This window comes from Pseudorca crassidens, chromosome 20 (assembly GCF_039906515.1).
Source record: "Pseudorca crassidens isolate mPseCra1 chromosome 20, mPseCra1.hap1, whole genome shotgun sequence".
NCBI lineage: Eukaryota > Metazoa > Chordata > Mammalia > Artiodactyla > Delphinidae > Pseudorca > Pseudorca crassidens.
This window is the reverse complement of record NC_090315.1, coordinates 33,956,324-33,975,112: the sequence shown is the minus strand read 5'-3', so window position 1 is coordinate 33,975,112 and position 18,789 is coordinate 33,956,324. Positions and strand designations below refer to the sequence as shown.

At 45.2% G+C, this 18,789-nt stretch overlaps 1 protein-coding gene and 1 long non-coding RNA gene across 8 annotated transcripts in view; both read right to left on the bottom strand.

Moving 5' to 3' along the window:
* The window catches only part of BBS2 (Bardet-Biedl syndrome 2), a 31,705-nt gene extending 22,526 nt beyond the window's left edge, over nt 1-9,179 (bottom strand). For 2 of the 5 annotated variants that reach the window (XM_067719835.1, XM_067719836.1), the window contains exons 1-2: nt 8,901-9,179; nt 3,801-4,032 (exon numbers count right to left, since the gene is read on the bottom strand). In XM_067719835.1, coding sequence (XP_067575936.1) covers nt 3,801-4,032; nt 8,901-9,017 — 349 coding nt within the window. In that variant the 5' untranslated portion in view covers nt 9,018-9,179. The remainder of the gene's footprint in view (nt 1-3,800; nt 4,033-8,900) is intronic. The other 3 variants (XM_067719833.1, XM_067719834.1, XM_067719832.1) reach the window with 3 other exon arrangements.
* Nucleotides 9,180-11,179: 2,000 nt separating this feature from the next.
* LOC137215586 (uncharacterized) overlaps nt 11,180-18,789 on the bottom strand; it is an 84,892-nt gene continuing 77,282 nt past the window's right edge. For 2 of the 3 annotated variants that reach the window (XR_010939332.1, XR_010939335.1), the window contains one exon: nt 11,180-14,927. This is a non-coding gene — a long non-coding RNA (uncharacterized lncRNA). The remainder of the gene's footprint in view (nt 14,928-18,789) is intronic. The other variant, XR_010939333.1, reaches the window with a different exon arrangement.

Here is an 18,789-nt window from a genome sequence, read left to right as displayed (position 1 = left end):
AAGTAGGAAAACTATAAAGAATAGATTGGCTATAAAAGAAAGGAAAGAATTCATAAGCCAAAACTACTAACTGGTCAATCAATCAAGTTAAAAGGTAAAAAAAATAAACTGGGAAAAATAACTGCAATACATAGGACAAAGAGTTAATATTTCTTGTTAGTAAGAGAGTTAATACAAAGTAAATAAATAAGAAATGGGTAAACACACCCCAAGCAAAACTAAATAAATAAAATAAACAGGAAATTCACAAGAGAAGAAATACAAATAGCCAACAAGTATGAAAAAATGTTCATTCTACAATACATCATTTTCCACTTTCCAGATTAGCAAAGATGAGACCTATTGTTCGTTAGGGTGTGATAAAACAAGCACTCTCATATTCTGAGGGGGAGGTGGGGAAACAGTAGTCTTTCCAGAGAGCAGTTTAGCAATATCTAACAAAAATTTCACTTAGAAAAGGTTTTTAACTCAGCAATTGTAAAGCTGAATTCTTGTGATCATTAATTTTATGTGTCAACTTGGCCAGGCCATGGTACCCAGATATTTGGTCAAACATTATTCTAGACATTTTTTAGATGAGATTAACATTTAAATCAGTAGACTCTGAGTAAAGCAGATTACCCTGTAGAATGTGGGTGAGCCTCATCCAATCAGTTGAAGGCCTAAATAGAAAAAAGATTGACCTGCCTTGAGGAAGGAAGGATCCTGCCACCAGACTGCCTTTGGACTTGAGCTTCAGCATCAGCTCTTTCCTCTGTCTCTATCCTGCTGGCATACCCTGCAAATTTTGGACTTGCCAGCCTCCACAAGTGCATGAGCCAATTCCTTAAAATAAATCCATCTCCACTCCCTCTCTCTCTATATATACACATCCTATTGGTTCTGTTTCTCTGAAGAATCCTAATACAGTCCTAAACTCAATTTCAGTCTTATACAAAAATACAACAGTATCTTTGTCACACTGAAATAGGCAAAGATTTCTTAGGACAGAAAGAGCACTAACCATTAAAGAAAAAATTGATCAGCAAGACTTCATCAAAATTGAAAACTTTTGCTCATCAGAAGATACCTACCTATTGGAATGAGCCACGTATTGAGAGAAAATATTTATTTTACATGAATCTGACAGAGAACTTGTACCCAGTATATCCAAAGACCATCTACGAATCAATAATACACCCAAACTACCAATAAAAATAGGCAAAAGACAGATGATTCACAAAAGAAGACATACCAATAAAAAAAAGCACAAGAAAAAGTGTTCTACATCACTGGTCACAAGGAAAATGCAAAATGAAACCACAGTAAGATACTGCTTCACACCTACTAAAATGACTCAAATTACAAAGACTGGCAACACCAAATGCTGACAAGAAATGTGGAGCAAATGGAACTCTCACACATTGCTGATGGAAGTGTAAAACGGTACAACTACTCCTAGGTATTCACCCAAGATGAACTAAAACATATGTCCACAAAAAGACTAGGACAAAAATGTTTACAGCAATTTTATCCATAATTGCCCCAACCTGGAAACAACCCGGATGTCCATGCCACATGTCCATCAACAGAACAATAAACAAATTGTGGCATATTCACACAATGGAATTACTATTCGGCAACAAGAAAGAACTGGTAGGGACTTCCCTGGTTGTCCAGTGGGTAAGATGCCATGCTCCCAATGCAGTGGGCCCGGGTTCGATCCCTGCTTGGGGAACTATAGCACACACGCATGTAGCAACTAAGAGTCAGCATGCCGCAACTAAGAGCCCACATGCTGCAACTAAGAGCCCGCATGCTACAACTAAGACCCGGCGCAGCCACAATAAATATTAAAAAAAAAAAAAGAACTACTGCTAAATGCAACAACAAGTATGATTCTCACAGACGTTAAGTGAAAGAAGCCAGACACCAAAGAGTACATTCTGTATGATTCCATTTGTATGAAGTTCAAGAACAGGGAAAACTAGTCTAAGGTGACAGAAATCAAAACAGTGAATATCTATAGGGAATAGGAATTGACTGGAATGGGGCACAGCAAAATTTTCTGAAGTGATGAAAATGTTCTACTGGGTTGGCCAAAAAGTTGTTCGTTCCGGTTTTTCCATAAGATGCTTCCATAACACCCCCGATATATTTTTATTGGGGGGTGTTGATTACAGGGATCAAAACTCATTGAACTGAACACTTAAGGTTTGTGTATCTCACTGTATGTACATTTTACCTCAATTAAAAAATACCAAAGGAAAAAAACTTCATTTCTAAGAACTTACCCTTAGGAAATAATCAGAGAAGTTGGCAAAGATATATGCTTATGAAATTATCAATTGTAATAGAGAAACTATGGAAATAACATAAATATGAAACAATATGGAAAGGGTTAAACAAATTCTGATATATTTTAACACAATGAAATACTATAGACCCAATAAGAATAAAGCATAGATATATAGTAACTTCAATATAAAGTTCGATACAGTACACATATTTCTGAATAAAAAGGCCACATATAATATCCAGGGAGTAGAAGCAACCCAAATGTCTATTAAATGATGAATGGATAAATAAAATGTTGTTTATACATACAATGGAAAATAACTCAGCCATAAAAAGAATGAAGTATGATACATGTAACAAAATGTCCAGAATAGGGCTTCCCTGGTGGTGCAGTGGTTAAGAATCCTCCTGCCAATGCAGGGGACACGGGTTTGAGCCCCGGTCCAGGAAGATCCCACATGCCGTGGAGCAACTAAACCCATGCGTCACAATTACTGAGCCTGCGCACCACAACTACTGAAGCCCACGCGCCTAGAGCCCATGCTCCGCAACAAGAGAAGCCACTGCAATGAGAAGCCCATGCACTGCAACGAAGAGTATCCCCCCTTCCCCGCAACTAGAGAAAAGCCTGCGCGCAGCAACGAAGACCCAACACAGCCAAAAATAAATAAATAAAATAAATAAATTTATAAAAGAAAATGTCCAGAATAGGCAAATCTATGGAGACAGAAAGTAGACTGGTGGTTGCTTAAGGATGAGAGGTTGGGGGAAAATGGGGAGGGACTCCTAATGGGTATGGGTTTTTTCTGGAATAATGAAAATGTTCTATAATTGATTGTGGTGTAGTTACACAACTCTCTGAATAAACCACTGAATTGTATACTTTAAATAGGTGAATTGTATGGTATATGAATTATATCTTAATAAAGCTATTACAGAAAAAAAGTAAAAGGCTACATATATATAGTGTGATCCCATTTTGTAAAAAAAAAAAAAAATCACTCACAAATACTTAGTAAAAAGTCGGGATAACTCAATTCAAGAGTTAAGTGCTATTTCCAAATGAAGAAACCATGCATAATTATTTTTATTTTGCTTCTATATCTTTTCTATAATAAATTTGGATTATCTGAGTATTAAAGTTGCAGTAGCCTGTAGATGGCAGGCTACAGTAAGTGCTCCTCCTAGAAACTACTATACTAAACTTTAATGCAAAGCCACCAGGAGTCCTGTTTGCTGGCTCCCTGGCTGTTGGCAGAACTCTCAATGGCAAATCTTGACAGATGGTAGTAGCACAGATATACCTCCTGAGAGATAAACTGGAGTGTCAAAAAGTGGTTACCAACCATGACCAAATAAATGTCAAGTACACAAAGGAGATGTAAATGGCAAAATCCGCATGTTTTTTTAACTACAACAACCACATAAAAATCCAAAATAAATGTCTGATCTCTTTTAATCATAAAAAAGAAAAAGTGGACACTAATGGGTAACGGAAGTTTTATGGTTATAAAGGGGTATACTTGCCTCTCTGTAGAACAAATCTGAATTATTGTAGACATCATAAGCCAGAAGATTAGTCTGTGTCCCCACTAAAAGAGCATCATAGCCAAGTTCAGGGTTCAATACTCCTGCAGTCAGGCAGCTGACTGCCTGGTTAATGTTGAGAAGTGAAACATCAGACTCCAGGGGGCTCTGGAAGACCCTGGATGCACTGAAATGCTGGCTCCGGGTATGAGGGTTGTGAATAAAAACCTAAAACAAAAACAGTTAATTACATCCCCTTAAAATACCAAAAATGTAAAATTAACATACATCTTTTTAAAAAAGACTCAGGTTATTAACAGATATCAACATTAACAAGAAGTGACTTTAATCATCTACAAAACTTAAAACGCCCATACACAGTTCTGTGCATGGCTGGCTTTCAGTCACTGCAAACTGTGGAAACCCAGTGGTTCTTAGCCTTATAAAGAACAAGGTAATAGCCAAGATCTAGTTGTTGCTTCCCAGGGCAGCTTATATACTACCCACCAGTAGAGTGTTAAAGCACTCTTACAAACCATCCTTTTCCTGGTCAACCTGTAGGAAGCTGCTACCAGCTACCATGTGATTGCTACACACGAAGATCAGAGAAAATAGAATAATAAACACTTCCTTTAGTATCTTCCATCCAAGCACCTAACTAGTTCACTTCCTAACCCTTAAAACTCGTAGGTAGTAGATTTTTCTTACAAACCTAAACTGAGTCACACAAAGCAAGCTTCTTGAAGGCTTTCATAGTCTATACTAGTAAGACAGAATTAAATAATTAGCTCAAAGGTAATGAATTTAGCAGTTTCAGCTGTCATAAACAATCATCTGAGTATCCCTACAAATCTTTAAATTTCCTTGGGCTTCTGTAAAAGGAGGTTTAGACTAACACATGCATTCTCAGATATTGCTCTCAAGACGCGTGGCTGGGTTTGGGGTGGGGGGGATCTTATACATTAGAATGGCTTGTAGCCTCCAAAGGGTCTCTATAAAAACTGATACACTGCACATCTGTGGTATTAAAATTTCATTAGGGAAATTTTAATTTTCTGAAAAAAGCTCCATGGGAGGCAATATGGAAAAAAAGAAAAGGATGAGAAACCGCACTAGAGATGCCTTAAGCCCCTTCTAGTTCTAAAATTTGCTAATGTTAAATGAGCATTTCACCCCTTGGTATAAACCTGTAACCAGGCGAGGCCAGTCTGGTTGCTCCACTCAAACGGCCAATACTCGAGAGACAAGCGTTGGTGGAAAAGGAAACTTTGCTTTACTCAAGAGGCCAGCAACCTGGGAAGATGGTGCACTAATGTCCTAAGACCACCTCCAAGTTGCCAGTTAGGAGACAAAGGTTTTAAAGGTAGTGTGAGGGAGGGATCCGCAGGGTGCATGAGCAGCTCGTGCACAATTCCTGGATTGGTTGGCCACAAGCTGAAGTTTCAAGCATCACCTATCTTCTGGCTTCAACCGGTCTGGGGTCTATGTGCTTGTGATCAGCAGTTTTCATCTGGTAGGAGTCTGCTCCCTGTAAAAACAGCTTAAGAATGTGTGTCAGACTTTTATAGCTTTCAGGGAACTGGGAGCTGGGAGCTCCCCGTGACGCTTTATGGCTGGTTTAGAGTCTAAATTGTTGCCAGTTTCCCAGCTCAACAGCTTGTTTCTCCATCTTCCCATTCCTAATAATTAACTCTTGAGCCAGCCTTCTGAGACTCAGGGCAGGCCTGGGAGACTAAAGCTTTTCTACAAACAAGAGGCAGGTAGAGGACGGGGAGGGGAGGGGTCTGTCCCAGGAAGGCCCCATAGGGTCCAGCTTGGTTACAATGCCTGCTTTTCTTTGATAATCCTCAATCCTGAGGAGGAACAGGTGTGGAACAAGAAAGGCAACAAAGTTTGGGATAGAGAAGTTAATTAGAAACTCAGCAGAGGAACTCAGTTTTAGGAGACTCGGTTTTAAATCCAAGCAGGATTAGTTTTAAATTATTATCTAAACAAGGTAACCTATTCGACAAAAAATAATTTTTAAAAGATTGGTTAGAAACATAGAGATAGTGTGTGTAGCTACTGAATACTGTGTTCATGTTCTCATTTGTGTAATACTTTACAACATGCTTTTATCAACATTACTGCATTTGGTCCTCACAACAACATTTGGTCCTCCTGATATACAGAGGAGGTCAGAAGGGTTAAGGCCCTTTCCCAAGGTCTCACCACTGATAAGTGACAGGGCTAAGATGCAAGCCTGGTGTCTGGCTCCAGTAATCTCTAGCCACATCTTCCTTCCTTTTATAACAGTTCTGAACAAAAGAATTCTTACAAAGTCTTCTAGTAATTAGACAGGCTGAGAAAGAACTGGAGGAAAAATAACCTGTGGACTTCATGTTCACTGTTATTGGGATGAAAAGAGTTTGGAGGTTGCTGTCATGAGCAAGAGTCCCAGGAGTCTGGTTTCTCCCTAGTTCCCCTCCTGCTGTTTGTTCTCTGCATACAGCAATCAGTGCCCTGGAGACTCACCTGTCCCTCAGGCTCAGTCACACAACAAACAGATCACTCCCAGTGCCTTCAGCCAAAGGACTGGCTGAAGTTCACATATCTGTTCTGGCTGAGGGGGTGTTGCTGACAATATAAATTCCAACTAGGCCCTCCAATTCCATGGTGAGAGGAAACCTGTCCCCCGATGAACTAATGTTCATCCTGCAAGAAACCCCTTTTTAAAACATCCTTGCTCAGGTTCAGAGACCAGATCCCAGTAAGTCAGCCCCCCATTCACAACAGAGTCCCACTGAAAATGACAAAATCCTGTTTTTAGAGACACGGAGCCCGACAGTCAAGGAGGGCTTTAGCCTTACCTGCAATGTTTGTTTTTAAAGGAAAATATATTTGTGTATTATTTGGATCATAAAATAGTACCAATTTTTTCTTTAAGTCTAAAGATAAAAGATCAGGTCAGAACTTCAGATTTGTTTTTGAAGTTCTGAATGTAAAGTGTCCAATTACACAGGACACAGGAACTTCTCTCTCTCTCCCTTTTTTTCCCCCCATCTTCAGAAAGAGACTTAGAGTCAAGCGTCCCTGCCTCCCACTCCAGGTCACATTCTAATGAAAGTGCTTCCATAGAAGCCTCTGCCTGATCTTCCCGCTTCCACTCCTATACTCCCCTCCCTGCAGCTCTGTTGCAGCACCAGCCAGTAATCCTTTATCTAAAACATAAACCGAATCCCATCACGTACTTTATTAAAACCAAGGTCTTTACGGTGGCCTACAAGGCCCTATATGATCCAGCTGCTGGCTACCCCACTGCTTCCCTCAATCCATTCCAGCCCCAGCAACTTTCTTGTGTTTCTGGAACACACCAAGTATATCTCTACCTCAGAGCCTTTGTACTTGCTGATACACTTACTCCCCCTATCTGCAGGGCTGGTTTCCTCATTTGCTTCAAACCTCTGATCCACAGTTATCAGGGGCCTATCTGATCACCCTGTCTAAAATAGCAATCTCCCATCACCCCCAACCCCTTACTCTGTTTTTCTCCCATGGAGACAGTGTGTGTGTTTCTGTTAACTATCTGGCTTCCCCTCTCAAAGTAACCTCCAAGGGGATGAGACTTGTCTGTCACCTTCACCCTTGTAACTGCACAGCTAAGAACAGTGCCCAGCACATAGCAAGCCCTCAATAAATCAGGGGCTGAGCTAATATCAATGGGATCTTTTCAACCCACTTATGTGGCTGCTGTGCACCTACAGCAGAACCAATATGAATTCTTGGTATTTGTCAGTGCCTACTAACATCATTACGTACGAGGCTCTATGCTAAGTGCTTTCCTCCGTCACACAACTTAATGAAACTGAATCACTACTTTTTCCTTATGTACCCCAAGGCATGGCATATGAGAAAACACACAACATAGGTGGCAGTGTCTCGAAAACTGTAAATCACTATATAAATGTTAGCTTATTAAATCCACACTGGGTCAGAGAACATGCACTCTAATCTCATTTCTACCGCTTTCCAGTTGAACAGCCTCAAACATTGCTTTGAACCTCTCTGAACCATTATTTCTAATCAGTAAAGTGGGAGTAATAAGAAGAAAATAACAGCTAACAGTTAGTGACCACTGCCTATATGCCAAGCGCAGGACATGTATCAGTAGTAACTTACTTAATCCTCTTAGCAACCCTATGCGGTAGATACTAAGTACCTTGCTCAAGGTCATGAACTTAGTAGGTACCGGAGCCACAATCTACGACACCTGTGCTATATGGCAGCGGTTGGCAATTTAGCAAGGATACTGAGATGATTAACGTAATAAGGCTTTGCACCTGTTAGAAGTTATTACGCGTGGCGTCATAGTATTCCACGGTTTGGGGGCATGCCTCCGTCAACACACAGTTTCTTGATTTGCCTTGTCTGCTGTCCTTCTGGACTATAAGCTTTCTGAAAGTCAGGACTCCAACTTTATCTCTGAATCCCCAAGATCTAGCACGAAGGAGGTGTCCAGTAAGTCTGGTGAATGCTGAATGACCATATCTTTTTCATCTCTGTGATTCCCACACCTTGCCCAGCACCCGGCACATAGTAAGCCCCCAAAAGGTACTTAGTAAATAAATTATAGGGAGAGACGTGACTGTACGTGGATAAAGACCGAAAGTGCAATTTTAATCACTTAAATTAAGCGTCTTTGTGATTCCCCCCCCCCGCCCCCCGTAAAGTTGTTGGCTCTGAGAGGCAGTCTGAGATAGCAGGAGTTCCAGAGCGAAGGGCAGACGCCCTGGGCTCTAATCTGGGGTCTGCCATTACTGCTAACCCTAAGCCATTCCCCCTCTGGGGTCTTCTCTTCCGTAAGCTCCCTGTCTGTAGAGAGACACCAACATTGTCCGAGTCTAAGTGCCTGAAGACAAGTTAACTGCTCAGAAAAGCCGTTCTGCGTGATTATTCATGTGTGCGCAGGATGGAGAGCTACGGAGGTTGCCGGGCAACCCTGGCTGGGGGAGGAGCCTGAGAATGAGGAGCTGGACTGCAGGGACCTAGCGGGCAGAGGTCGTGGGGACTCCAGGGGCCCGGGCCCCGTGCGGGTGGGAACTTGGGGGAGCGGTTACCTTGCCTGCTTGGGTAGCGGCCGCCAGGCACGGGTGAGTCCCGTCGTAGCGCCCTACGGCCACCATGCGGGGGCTGATTTTGTGGCGCAGTTTCAGGGTGAACACAGGCAGCAGCATGATGGCGACAGCTCAGGAGAAGAGGGCTAGTGGTCCGATACCGGTGCAGCGAAGCCGGCCTCACCCGCGGCGGCGAAGAAAGCGGGGACCAGGCCGGGCGGGAAACTGAGCGAGACTGAGCTGGACCCCCGGCCACCGGCTTTTTCTGCGGTTGCGCAGGCCCGCCCACCTAGTTCTGCGGCTGCGCGGTCGGGCCTCAGGCGCGGCTGAGGCTGAAGCTGGGTCTCGGTGGTGGAGTCGTGTCTTTTCGCAGCTGTAACTTATCCGCGTTGGATTCGACTCAACTAACAGGTCTGCAGTGGTGGTATCTGAGCCAGCGCACACCTGGGGCTTCTTCTAGCACTACAACCAAGCTGCTGCACCGTTGCAGACTACGCGCACGTCAACCACACTCCAAAGGGTCATTAATTAAAGAAACATGCCTTGAATGACTACTCTTCCCCTTAGTTTAGCTGTTATGTTGATGCCCACAGTAGTTACTAAATATATAGACTCTTTAAAAAAAAGTTTTAAACTCTCACCTTTAAATGGTCCATGCTCCTTTGTAAGATGCTCTATAAATTTTAAATGCGAACACGAAAAATTGAAAAGTCATTAAACTTCTCGACATTCATTCAGATAATTTACGAGGGTTCACTATGTGTCAGGCACTGTTCTAGACAACAGAGGTATGGTAGTTAACATGAGACAAACCTCTGCCCTCCTGGAGCTGACCTCCATTTCGGGGGAGACAAACACTAACTGAGAAATACATGTGGGAGGTCTTTTGGTAGCAAGTGGTAAGGAGGGAAGAGGGATAGAAGTTTGGAGGTAGTGCAGTTTTAAATAAGGTGGTGGGTAAGAGACCTCACTGAGAAAGTCACGTCCAGGCAAGAACTTGAAAGAAGTAAGGGAGTCAGTTTTGAGGAAGAGGGTTCCAGCAGAGGAAATTCAGGTGCAAAGGTACCGAGGGCTCGCTCTGGCTGCCTTCTGGAAATAAACGGTTAGGGATGAGGGACGAGATGAATGGGAAGCAACAGAGGAGACTGAGAAGGAAGCCAAGTGAAGACAGTGTTGCCAGGAGTGTCAGATGCTGTAGGTGGGTTTTGAAAGATGGGTTCTAGAATATTCTTGATATTTGCATTTTGTAATTACAGCCGTACAAATGAGCATCTTTTTTCAAGCGTACTGGGGGTGGTCTGTGACTAGTTGTATTCTCTTCTGGAGATAATGTCAAAAGACTAAATTTGGGCTTCCCTGGTGGCGCAGTGGTTAAGAATCCGCCTGCCAATGCAGGAGACACAGGTTCGAGCCCTGGTCCGGGAAGATCCCACATGCCACGGAGCAACTAAGCCCGTGCACCACAACTATTGAGCCTGTGCTCTAGAGCCTGCAAGCCACAACTACTGAAGCCCACGTGCCACAACTACTGAAGCCCGCGTGCCACAACTACTGAAGCCCGCATGCCTGGAGCCTGTGCTCCACAACAAGAGAGGCCACCGCACTGAGAGGCCCGCGCGCCACAGCAAGGAGTGGCCCCCACCCACTGCAACTGGAGAGAGCCCGCACACAGCAATGAAGACCCAATGCAGCCAAAAATAAAATAAATAAATTCAATAAGTAAATTTATAAAAGACTAAATTTGAGGGCCTCGATGGAATGTAAGGCCTGAGCCAATAGCCCGATAAACCCCGTCTGATAGGCCCTGCCTCTGACTTCTCCCAGCTCCTTTCTGCCCCAGTGTCTCTGCTTCACTGCCTAGACCCCACAGTCCTGTAGCACTTACCCAACCAGCCCTGTAATGGAAATTGCCCTGGGTCTGTCCTCCTGCCTTTTACCATTAGAACTTTGTGAGGTACCCCTCCCCTCAGCCCCTAGACTCTGCCTCCAGGGAGGCATCAGCTCACTGAATCCACTCCATTTTGCTAATAGCTGATCACAAGGCTGACAGGCCACCCCTCCCAGGAACAGCTTATAAGGAATAAATCTCTAATAAAGGTCATCTCACAGTCTTCATTTTTCTGACAAACATGTATTGAAGGTCTCTGTGTGCTAGTCAGTGTTCAAGTAGTTAGGGACACCATGGTATACAAGGAAGACGTAATCTGTGCCCTCATGGAATTTACGTCTAAGAGTGCATTCATTTGCTAATACACCACCATAACAAAATACCACAAACTGGGTAGCTTAAACACAGAAATTTATGCAATCACAGTTGTAGAGGCTGGAAGTCCAAGATCAAGATGCCGAAACAATTGATTTCTCCTGAAACCTCTCTCCTTGGCTTGCTGCCTCGTCCCATGGTTGTCCCTCTGTGCATGCACCCTTCTCTGTGTGTCCAAATTTCCTCTTCTGGTAAGGACACCAGTCTGATTGGATCAGGGCCTGCCCTAAGGGCCTCATTTTAGCGTAATCACCTCTTTAAAGGTCCTAACTCCAGATAGGCGCGTTCTGAGTACTGGGTGTTAGGACTTCAACAAATGAATTTGGATGGAGGGGTACACAATTCAGCCTGTATCGAGGGGACAGGGAGAAACAGACACTGAACAGGAAAGCAAATAAGATCACTTTCTCTGATAAGGCTGATGTGCTGAGGCTCAGAAAAGGCTTTTCAGAGGAAGTGACATTTGAACCAAGAGCTTTATGACAAGAAAGTGTCAGCCATTAGAAGATATGAGGGAAGGGCATTCCAGACAGAGGGAACAGCAAGAGCAAAGGCCCAGGCTGGGCATGTTTGAAGATCAGGAAGAAGACAAGGTGGCGGGAGCCTAGCGAGTGAGAAAGAGAGGCCAGGAGGGGCCACAACACACAGGACTATAAGCCACACCAAGGAGCTTGGGTTTTAGTCTCTAGCAGGCAGACAAGTCCATGGCCTGCTGGATATCCACGTAAGGCTGGTCTTGGCCTCCATCCACCCGGTGAAGCCTCGCTCACTCAGTGTACTGCCTTGGGGGCCTGCAACTTTGCTTTTGCTCTTCCCAACAGGACAGTACCAGCAGCAGTGGCAGCCATCACTGACATTTAATGAGCATTTTCTAGGTGCCATTCTGAGTACTTTATACGGATCATCTCTCTTAATCCTCCCTATGAGGCAGATACCACTGTTATCCCGTTCGACAGATGACAAAACCTTCCCAGAGTCACCTCCTCCCTTCATAACTCTTCACTGGTTCCCCATTTGCGGCCAAAGTAAGTTGAAGCCCTTTGACAGATTACACAAAGATCTCCAAGTTCTGACCACTGCTGGCCACTGCAGCCTCTGCATTTGCTGCCTCCTGCCTCAAGCCCAGTCCCTTCTCAGCTGCTTTCTTAGCCTCTCTGCCTTTGCTCACACTAGCCCTCTGCCTGGAATGTCCTCACCCTCACCTCATAGGTTGGACAGCACCACTCCAGGGAGTCATGTCTGACGGTCTCTCTTACAGCAGCTACCACACTTGGGAGGTAGCCTCCCTTCCTCTCTGTGCTTTCATGGGTCCCCCAGCAGTCATATCATTCGCCATATTGGGGGTATTTGAGTCTTTGCATCACAACCCTAATTAGGAACAGCAATGGATTCCCCAGAAGGGTAGAGAATCCCTATCCTCCCTGCCAAGCGCTGATCAGGGCAGGGACTTGGAGGCCTTCCAACCATGGCCAGGAGAGGCTGGCCTAACAGTCTTCTCTACCTCTCACCACCCACTAGGAATCACTGGCTTTTCAGAGGGGACACATCTTCACATCAGGGAGATCTGAGCCTCCTGAGAACCCAAGACTTGGAGGGGAGGAGCTTGTGGGCTCCAGGTTGGCAGCATTCCATAGCAGGTGAGCCCACAAGCCTTGAGAACCTGCAGACCTGGCTTTAAATTCCTCCTCGGTCAATCACTAGTTGAGACTGGGGCCCATCATTTAGTCCTCACGCCCACACGTATTGAGTGCCTTCTCTGTGCCGGGCACTGGACACACTAACTCACTGAATCCTCGCAGCCACCCTGTGAGGGAGATTCTGTCATCATCCCATTGTACAAGAGAGGAAACTGAGTCACGGGCCGTTTTATAACCTCAGTCCAAGGTCACACAGCTGGGAAGTGGCAGAACCAGGAGGGCTCGCCCAGGTGGTCTGGGCTCCAGAGCCTGAGCCGCTAACCACTGCACGTCCTGTCTCCTTCAGTCAACACCCCAAGCACCAGTGTCTCTTCTAGAAAAGAGAAAGATTAATAGCACTACTTCTGGGGAATGTTGCTGTGAGAATTAGACCAACGAATATAAATAAACGACTTGAGGCAACGCCTGGCACTTAATAAGGGACCCCATAAATGGTTATTATCGTCGTTATTATCAGGTTATTATTATTACCTATAGCTGAAAAGGCTGCTTTTGACTTGTTAGGGCTGCTATTGTAATAAAGTTGGTGTCTTTTTTCTTTTCTTTCTTCTTTTTTTTTTTTTTTAGCAGGTAGCTTTGTTCCAAATATCCTCTCAGCACTGGGGTTAGAAAAGCCAACCTCACTAGTCAAGGTCTGGTGGACCTAGTTGAGACCAAGAATTCAGATCCTGACTTACAGGGGCCATGCCTGCCACCTGCCTCTATCTCTGTGTCCTCACCTCGCCTATACAAAGCACCCACACTAGAGGGTGTGCAGGTGTAAAGAACGGAGGCTCTCACACATTAGGACTCAGGATTAAAGGCCTAGACAGAAGCGGGGTGAGAGGGCCCCCAGGACCTGTGGCCTCCACTAGTCTAGTCACAGGGTTGACGTCTGGGAAGTGGACTGGGGCAGGGGAGCAGCTGGAGAAGAATTTTTGCCTTTACCTTTACGCACTGTGGTGTTGGCTGTTTTTATAGTGAGTTTGGTTTACTTTTGTAATTAACACATAAGCACAACTTGAAAATAAAGGAGTGTGAGGGTGGGGACTGTCTGTGAACTTCAGAGATCCACAGCCTCTCCCCACCCATTGCCCCAGAACCTGCCGATAAGGGACCCCAGCTTTAAGTTTCCCCAAACTTAAAGCGAGTGACCATTAGGCCATGGAGGGGCAGGGGCTGGGGACCACTGGGCAGAGCAGACGGCACAGAGCCTGGCTCTGTGAGAACGGTTCACAAGTAGCCCTCCCGGACGCTCCATCCTTCAATCTTTCATCACATGACTCCCTGGTAACTCTGGGATGCGTCTGCTGGGGGCCGTGAAGGTGAAGCCGTTCATGTTGGTCTCTTCTGTCAGCCCATTTCACACATGTGAAATGAGGAGTAGAAGACTCATCACATGCAAAGCCACTTCACAGCATGTCACTTATACAAAACAGGAACAGCTAACCTCTGGTCAGCAGACAGGGAAAAGCTAAATAGTAATAATAGGAGCTAACATCTGCTGGACGCTTACTATGTGTCAGACTCTAAATTATTTACTTGTATTTTTATCTCACTTAATCCTCATAATAACTCTATGAGAGAGGTAATATTATTATCCCCATTTTACAGTTTGCACAGACTAATTTCAACTCCAATTTTCCTCTACTCCCCACCTTATTCCACCCCAACCTGCACATTTCACTGAACTGGTAGGAAATGCCATCCATCAGTGTTAGGTACCCCCCCATCACCCACTTTACCACACCCCAACCTCAGAGACCCATCAGAACTAGGGAGGCCTACTGATGCCAGAAAATGGGGGGAGGGGTCTCCGACCCCCAGTCTCCTGTGGTTGCTGCCGATATCCTTGTCCAAGGTCTCAGTGGTTTCTTGTTATGGGGGGTTCTCTGATACTTCCATAGGACTTGAAACGTCTTGGAGAGGCCAAAAATCCCAGCGCCCAGGGTCCCATATCCCTCGAAGCATCATTGCCTTCTTCTTGGGGCTCTTGCCACATCCCCAGGTGAGGCCGGGGTCCACAATGGTGCTCAGATGCTTGTAGCTTAAGTCTGTGAATAACCTCAGGAAGAGATGCTGAAAGTCAGACTAAGTGAGAAACACATATTAAAATGGAACATTTTCATCAAAATTCATCAGCTGTCCACTTAAAATAAGTAATTTTATGGTATGTGAATTATGCCTCTAGGAAGTAGATTTTTTTTTTTACGTTTTGAAATCAAAATATAAGATCATGTCACTCCCTTACATAAAATCCTCCAACGGCTTCCCATTAAAAGTTGAACAAAATCCAAACTTTTAACTTGGCCTACAGAACTCTGGCGTCTGTGAATCATCCCAACACACCTCATGGGCTTTTTTTTTTTTTTTTTTTTTTTTAGCGGTACGCGGGCCTCTCACTGTTGTGGCCTCTCCCGCTGCGGAGCACAGGCTCCGGACGCGCAGGCTCAGCGGCCATGGCTCACGGGCCCAGCCGCTCCGCGGCATGTGGGATCTTCCCGGACCGGGGCACGAACCCGTGTCCCCTGCATCGGCAGGCGGACTCTCAACCACTGTGCCACCAGGGAAGCCCCCTCATGGGCTTTTGCACTTACAGTTCCCTCTGCCTGGAACGCTCAGCCCCCAGAGCTTGTCAAGCCTGGCTCCTATGTGTCAATCAGATCTCAGCTCAAAGCTCCCCTCCTCAGAGAGACCTGCCCAGTGCCCCAGCCCTCGCTTGCTCCATCTCTCTCACTCTCACATCATTCTGCTTTATTTTCTTCAAAGTGTTTCTCTCTTTCTGAGATGATCTTCTTTATTTATTTCTTTACTTGTTTTTTTTGTCTCTCCACACTAGAATTCAAGTGTCTTGCCCACTTTTGGTAGGGGAGCCCAGTACCTCCCGACCCCCACCTCAAGAGAAAGAAAGAGAAATCAGGCAGATGGAGGTCAGTGTATTACTTTTTCCTTTGTGAGAAGTGATAATGGAGGGAATTCCCTGGTGGCACAGTGGTTAAGAATCCGCCTGCCAATGCGGGGGACACAGGTTCAATCCCTGGTCCGGGAGTATCCCACAGGCCGCGGAGCAACTAAGCCCGAGTGCCACAACTACTGAGCCTGAGCTCTAGAGCCCTCGAGCCACAACTACTGAGCCTGCGTGCCACAACTACTGAAGCCTGCGCACCTAGAGCCCATGCTCCACAACAAAGAGTAGCCCCCACTCGCCGCAATTAGAGAAAGCCCATGCGCAGCAATGAAGACCCAACACAGCCAAAAATAAATAAATAAATTTATTAAGAAAAAAAAAAGAAATGATAATGGAGAATGTGACTTCTATTTGCCAGAAAATAGGCTTCCTAATCCTGAACACCAGAATCAGGAGATTTGTTCATCACTGGAAAACTACAGGCCAAGTCCTGGGAGGCAAGCCTCTTTCACCACCCTTGGGGGAATAGGCAGGCCAGCTCCCGGGGGGCGGCTGAGCTGCACACCCCAGGAGACAGGGCAGAGCAGCAGGAACAAAAGACACCAGGACTGTCATGCAATGTTCTTGCTGCCTCCGCAAAGGATACTCCAGCCTAACGTCGTCCAAGTGTCTTCAACAGTTCCTGGCACATGATGGATAATATTTGGTGAATGAATGATGTCAATACAAATATGTCAACATTCACGTCTTAAATAACTCACTTGTCAGGACTTACTAAACCACCTTACAGTTCCTTCCACCCGGAATGCTCAGCCCCCAAAGCATTTCAAGCCTGACTCCCATGTGTCAATCAGATCTCAGCTCAATGCTTCCCTCCTCAGAGAGGCCTGCCCGGAGCCCCCATCTCTTTCTCTCATGACCCTGGTCCACTCTGTAGGACCGGCCGACATAACTTCAACCCACTGAAAATTTCAAAGCAGATTGTATGGTTTTGTATTACTGGGAATTGAGAAGTGACGCCTCTTCCTTTTTCTTATTTTGTGCCATGACACCCACAAGACCATGCTTGACATTCTGGGCATTATCTGAGCACGATTCATGATTCTGGGTGAGCCAGAGGCTCCTGAAGCGAAGAAGGGAAGCCATGAGGGAATGATTACCATTTGCACACATATGGGGACCAGAGTTATTATTTTGTAGAGAAACAACAATAAAGCAATGCTTTAATGCATCACATTCTCAGTTATTCAAAGACTTAGTAAGTTACATTTAAAGACCCTTTAAGAAAGTAAAGAAAAAAAAAAAAGAAAGTAAAGATTTTTGTCTAGCAGGATTCAAATATTATAACAGCCTTGTCAAACAATTCGCTCAAAGAAACAGATTTTGATTAATTTTTGTTGATGTTCTTCTAATACTCTCTGGCTTTAAGCATAAGCTCCTGATTTTGAAATCCTTATGTAACTTACATGAGTTGTGATTTTTTTTTTTAATCTGCTAATCTACTCTCCTTAATCTTTTTGTTGTTGTGATTGATGAAAAACTACTCCCACTCTCATCTCCACCTGCCAAGCCCATGGTGGTAAATGGTATTGATTGATGGGGAGGCGTGACCAGAGGTGAGCTGACAGTGACAAGTCAGCTCTGCCAGGGCAACGAAGACCCAAGAGTCTTCAAGTTACTTTGAAATTAGAGGAGGCCACACAGGATGCAGGAAGCCCAGAATCCAAGGAGCAGAGGAAGCGGCCCAGACCACCCCCAGGGTTCAGATCAAAGCTGATAGCTGGAGTCTGTCACAGTTTCCAAGGAGTGTGCTCTTCATAGCCTCCTGGAGCCATACATGGGTGTGGGCATGGGTGTGGGCACTGGACGCTGGCTAAGGCTTGTCTCAGCTTTCATAACCACCTATTTGGGCAGGAAGACAACCTCTGGGGCAACTGGTCTGGAAAGTTTGAGTTTTTCTACCTTCTTAGGAGCTCCTGTAGCTGAAAGCAGTGTGCAGCCTTGCAGATCTGAGCATTCTTTTTTTAAATATTTATTTATTTATTTGGCTGCGTCAGGTCTTAGCTGCGGCAGGTGGGATCTTTCCTTGTGGCGCGCAGCCTTCTCTCTAGTTGTGGTGCGCGGGCTCCAGAGTGTGCGCGGGCTAGTAGTTGCAGCACGCAGGCTTAGTTGCCCCACGGCAAGTGGGATCCTAGTTCCCCGACCAGGGATCAAACCCGCGTCCCCTGCGTTGGCAGGTGGATTCTGAACCACTGGACCACCAGGGAAGACCCCATATCTGAGCATTCTATCTTCAGGGAGCAGAGCAAGCTGAAGGGAACTCCAAGTTCCATTTTTACAATCATGGCATTTCCCAGTAGGAAGAGGCCAGAGAGATTGCCAGCCCGGGCTTCTAACTAAGGCAAGAATCACCATCCAGCTCCTATTTGAATACTTCCCGTGATTGAAGGGCTTATGACTCACATGGAAGCCATTACATTTGAACACGTTTCTCAGAAATCTCTTACTTATATTGGGTCATGTATCCGTCTCTCTATAGAAATAGACAGATTGACCTCATCACTATACCCATGTGGGACCCTCAGGTGTTTGAAGATTTATCATCTTCCCTCCATGGCTTCTTTATGCTGAACACCCCCAGGTGGATCCTTCAAGGGTCTGGGAGTTTGGGGGGGATGAAATTCCTAGTTCCTTTACCTACCTGGACACACTTAACCATTACTTCTTCCTTAAGGAGGCTGCTTTGACAGGAACTTTAAAGCAGATGTGACATATTGTGAACCCTCTCCTCCTACACACACAGACGTCCTTTCCCTCCACGTGCCTCAAGCTCCCAGGGACAAGGCCAAGGTGATGACAGCAGTACCACACAGAGAACAGGGGTGTCAGGCAGCCGTGAAATTCTCCAACAGCAACACCAGGAAATAAAGATCAGGGCTATTTTTTTGAAAAACAGACAAAAGCAAATGACCAGAGTGCTAAGGCTTGATGGGTCCCTGCAAGACACAGAAGACATGCTCAGCTGGGATGGTGAGAAACTGAATG